Source organism: Primulina huaijiensis, unplaced genomic scaffold (assembly GCF_012295235.1).
Source record: "Primulina huaijiensis isolate GDHJ02 unplaced genomic scaffold, ASM1229523v2 scaffold207986, whole genome shotgun sequence".
Lineage (NCBI taxonomy): Eukaryota > Viridiplantae > Streptophyta > Magnoliopsida > Lamiales > Gesneriaceae > Primulina > Primulina huaijiensis.
The window spans coordinates 1-4,680 of NW_027355085.1; the positions used below are offsets into that span (position 1 = coordinate 1).

The 4,680-nt window shown below is 35.2% G+C and overlaps 1 protein-coding gene across 1 annotated transcript; it reads left to right on the forward strand.

Moving 5' to 3' along the window:
• Nucleotides 1-467: 467 nt before the first annotated feature.
• Nucleotides 468-4,594, forward strand: LOC140966791 (homeobox protein knotted-1-like 1). Its single transcript, XM_073427053.1, has 6 exons — nucleotides 468-711; nucleotides 908-1,363; nucleotides 1,547-1,660; nucleotides 1,831-2,002; nucleotides 3,593-3,843; nucleotides 4,229-4,594. Exons 2-6 carry the CDS (start codon nucleotides 1,127-1,129, stop codon nucleotides 4,430-4,432), a joined length of 978 nt encoding a protein of 325 aa, XP_073283154.1. The 5' UTR covers nucleotides 468-711; nucleotides 908-1,126; the 3' UTR covers nucleotides 4,433-4,594.
• Nucleotides 4,595-4,680: the final 86 nt, after the last annotated feature.

Sequence of the window (4,680 nt, forward strand, 5' to 3'; positions counted from 1 at the left end):
TTTTTCGTCTGTAAAATTTATATTTTCTATCAGTTTTTGTTTTGAATGTTGGTTTTGTACGCAATGTTTTTTGTCATTTTTCTGGTGCTTTCCATCGACTAAAGATACTTATGGCTTTGTGTAGCTTGTTTTCTAACTTTAGAGCACATTATTTATGATTTTTGTTTAACCAGTCTTTTTTTTCTCTTTTTTTTGCTTTATTAATTGTAGTATATTATTGCTTACACTGAATAATAATCCTGACTCCGCCCCTGACTCCATGTACTTTCTCTTCCTTTGGTTCTGGTTTTCCTCCCTTCCAACACAATATGTTCTTGGCATATCACCGAAATTAGTAATGAATACATATATTTTAAATCCAACTTTTGTGAAATAATTTTTTCTTTGAATAATAAATATGTATGTGTTGTGTCTGAGAATGTAGAGCACCGTGAACAATGGACTAAACCTCCACCCCTAGTGGGAGTATTGCTTCTCTCTTCCTGTGACAGACAAGAGTTGAAAAGCAGTACACCGTCAAAGGTAAAATAAACAGTAGTATCCATGTCAGTACTCTATTCCCTGCACTTCCTCCCACCAATCATCTCTCGAAAGGTGGCGGAATGTCTTGTCATTTGGACAATCAAAATTATCGAGATCTCTCTTTTTACAGTGTAATAATCTATATTTGAATGATTTCACAGGCAGTACTATCCTATAATCCTAGTTAAGGTACGTACTGTTAGGCAGAGTGAGAGAACGTGTGCCTGATCCCTTCTCTCTTTAGTTCTTTCCCATAACCAACCACCCTAATTTCCTATCTCAATGTGTGTCGTGCGTGTTTTACCTGTGTTTCTATGTCTTTCCCTATAAATGTCTGCAGCAGATTAAACGTAAAGGTCTGGTCTTTTATCAACTTTTTTAGCAGGTGTTGGATTTTCTCCCATTATCTTGCTTCGACCCAGTTTCACGAATTCTATGTCCATCACGGTTTCCAAGTGAAAGGGTTACGTCTGGCATGTGGGTTTCTGTTTTCGCACACAAAAACACGCAATAACGTGGCTGTGTGTTAATCGAGAAAATATGTGAGGAAACCACAGTTATTTCTCAGTTTCAAATCCGAAAACAACTGTTGGTGGTGAGACTAATGGATGAGTTATACGGATTTCATTCCTCGGTTGATACTGGTTTCAATGGAGATGTTGGTAACATTATCGGTGTTGGGCTCAGTGATCGGCAAAATCAACAGATGGCTTTAACAGCAGAAGTTGCGGAAATCCATGGAGGCATAACAGGAATTGAGATGTCAGATATAATCAAGGCTCAGATTGCATATCACCCTCTTTATCCTGATTTATTATCTGCTTATGTTGAGTGCAGAAAGGTGAAATAACTTTTGCTGTTCACTGGCTGTGTGTGTAGTTGGGAACAAATTTTACACACGCGCACGCTCAGGCACTGTTTTTTACCATTCTTTTATATATAATAATGGTAAACAATAAAAGTTCCTACATGTATGTGCATCGATCTGGGAACTGACTTTTTGACATGGGTTTTTTCTTTGGAGGTGGGAGCACCACCAGAAATGGTTTCACTTCTTGAGGAAATCAGCAAAGAAAACTACCCTTCATCATCTTGCAGCAGTGAGATTGGAACTGATCCCGAGCTTGATGAGTTCATGGTAAAAGAAAAGTCAAATTATTATGATAAGATATTGGGGGAAGGGTGTTTTTATTATATTACAATATCTTTCCTTTTTGTGATTTTTTCTACATAAGCTAATCATGGAAATATACATCGGTTCTTTTTTGTTTTTTTGTTTTTTTTTGTTTTGTGGTTTTTGTTTTGAAGAAATCATATTGTGAAGTTCTACACAAATACAAGGAGGAACTTTCCAAACCATTTGATGAAGCCACAGTTTTCTTGAGCAGCATTGAATCTCAGCTCAATGATCTCTGCAAAGAAACCCTACCTTCTGTCACTTCTAATCCTTCATCAACACCTATTAACTATCATTCTGCAGGTACGTCCAAACCTTCTTCCGCCATGATTTTTAGATTTTCAATATTGTTTTTATGTATTTATCTGTTTTGGACCTATCTCAGTTCTCAATTTCACTTCCATCTTGATGATTTCTAGTGAATTACACTCGAATTAAGATAGATATTAAATGCACTGATGTTTTAATTGCAGATTGGTGAACATCTTGTGTAGTTTTATGAGTTTCTTGAGCATCAAATTTCATGTAGATTTGCTTTAAACATTAATTCTTGCTGTGAGATATATTTCCTGAATAAATTTGAACTTATATCTACGGTCTACGCTCAAATATTTGGCTTCATTTGTTTATGTTCTTGTTTACAGATTCTTGATTGAAACATGGTTTAGGTGAAACTAATTCAATTGAGATGCTATCCCCAACGTGTAGTAAAAGTTTTTTGAGAAATTGTTCAAAACGATTGTGTTATTTCAAGAAATATTTTTTGCTTCAAGTGTAATCCAATGTAAAAATATTTTGGCCTACACTAAAATAAGAAATTTGTAGAAAAAAGCTTTGACATTTTCAAGAAATCAGGCATGACAATTAGAGGCAGTGGGAACTTGGAAGAAATTAAATATGGACCGGATCTGAGTTCGGCTTTTCAGAAAAAAATGTGAATTTAAAGGATGTAATTGATATAAAATACATGATCGAAGTCGGTAGATTAATGCATATGAATGTAGGTAAGAGATGTATAATTACATTGTTCATGCATAGAAAGAGTGGATGTATGGAGTTCAGATGAGCTACATCTATTAACTAAGATTAGTGTGATTCTGCAAGAACAAGAACGTGTTAAAGGAAACAAGAATAAATGGAAGATAAATTAATATCTCTCACCTATCAGACAAGAACTGTTCAACTATCAATGTAATTTAGGTCATTACCTGATGTATACAGACCAGCGCAAATTTTTGCTAGTTTGAATGATAAATGTTTCTTCTTTCTTTAGAAAAAAAGAATATCATTGTCGATTAATGTAATTATCTACAATTTTGAATTCGTATGTTTCATTTATCTTTCTAGGTATATATCTGTTTAAAGTTGGAATCCATGTGTACTACTGATTAGTGTGGCTTCTATTATGTTTATTGAATTGAAATGTTAATATTCAAGTTGTACTCATAAGAAGCAAGAGTCGAGTATGAAGAAAGACGAACATGAGAGATGCCCCTTTCACGATTGGCTCGCGGATGCAAAATCATATGTAAACACATCAGTGAACTGTCATCATTTATCTAAAATAGTAGTTTTAGGGTTTTAATGTAGAAGTCATTTAGTGGCGGCTTTCGCAGCCGTATTCAACAGCTTCCATGTATGATAGCTCATGTTTACTTAATTAGGTGTTGGACAAATGAAACTTGAACTTGTTTGCCCTTTCGTTTGAACTATTTTGGTTATTTATTGTCAAAAAAAATTTACTTCTGGTCTTATCGATTTTCTATCTGGTATGGTATTTTCCCATATTTTTACATTTGATTTGAGCTAGAACAATGTACATTTGACCTGAATAAGTCCATTAATTGTATTCTAAATAAATGTTATGATCTTTTTGTTCTTCCTCCTTCCCAGATGATGTTGGTGGTCGGTCCGAGGAGGACGTCAGTTGTGGTGAACTCGAGGCGCCTGAAAGCTTAGAATCGTGTTTTAACCAACAAGGAGACGAGGAGCTAAAACAAATGCTCATGCGCAAATATAGCGGGTATCTCAGCAGTTTGAGAAAAGAGTTCTTGAAGAAAAGGAAGAAGGGAAAACTCCCAAAGAATGCTAGAACAGCCTTGCTCCATTGGTGGAACACGCATTATAGGTGGCCATATCCCACGGTATCCTCTACTCTCTTGTTCTTCGATGGAGAATCTGTTTTCCAAAAAAATTCAAGTTTTTAATCGGAAGAAATGTGTATTTACCCAATACAGAATATATACTTCACCAAGTTAAAACATGCAATATTGTTAGATATCTATTGGGTTTTAACAGATAGCTCAAGAAAGTGTATAAATGAAGAGGAAGCTATGACAATGTTAGATGTTATTTGACGATATTAAAACGTCGAGGGGCGTGGGAGGAAGCTAAGGAGGGGAATATACATATCCTTAGACCAATTACACATGGAATCTTGATATATATATATATAGATCCAGATTAAGTTTTGATTTGCTATTTATATATATGCATATGATATATCATTATGTCATAATGACACCGCAGGAAGAGGAGAAAAATATGCTATCGGAGACGACAGCATTAGACCAGAAGCAGATCAATAACTGGTTCATCAATCAACGAAAACGGCACTGGAGACCGTCAGAAGACATGAGATTTGCTGTTATGGAAGGTGTTAGTGGTGGCATTAGTCACAACTATAATATTCTCCACGATTCAGAGGGTCTTGAAAACGAAGTCTTGTTGTAGAACAGCTCTTCTAGTCCTACCAAGTTCCAAGCATTGTAGCATAGTGATGATGCAATGCTGTAAGTAATTCTAAGGATGATGTTTATGATAAGGACACCATAGTAGGTCATTTCTAATTCAATGCAAACCAATCTAAACTCATGCAATACCAATGTTTACATTAACCAAACTGGTGATCGATCCAGTTTAGTTGGAAATATAGTTCCACTGGTCGGATCGGAAAACAATTATATTATATAATATAATAA

What these genes read in the sequence shown, in the direction of transcription:
- LOC140966791 (XM_073427053.1), top strand. Translation starts at nt 1,127, where the DNA reads ATGGATGAGTTATACGGATTTCATTCCTCGGTTGATACTGGTTTCAAT. An exon ending in CCGAGCTTGATGAGTTCATG is followed by an intron (nt 1,661 to 1,830) that starts GTAAAAGAAAAG and finishes TTTGTTTTGAAG; the next exon opens with AAATCATATTGTGAAGTTCT. An exon ending in ATAGGTGGCCATATCCCACG is followed by an intron (nt 3,844 to 4,228) that starts GTATCCTCTACT and finishes ATGACACCGCAG; the next exon opens with GAAGAGGAGAAAAATATGCT.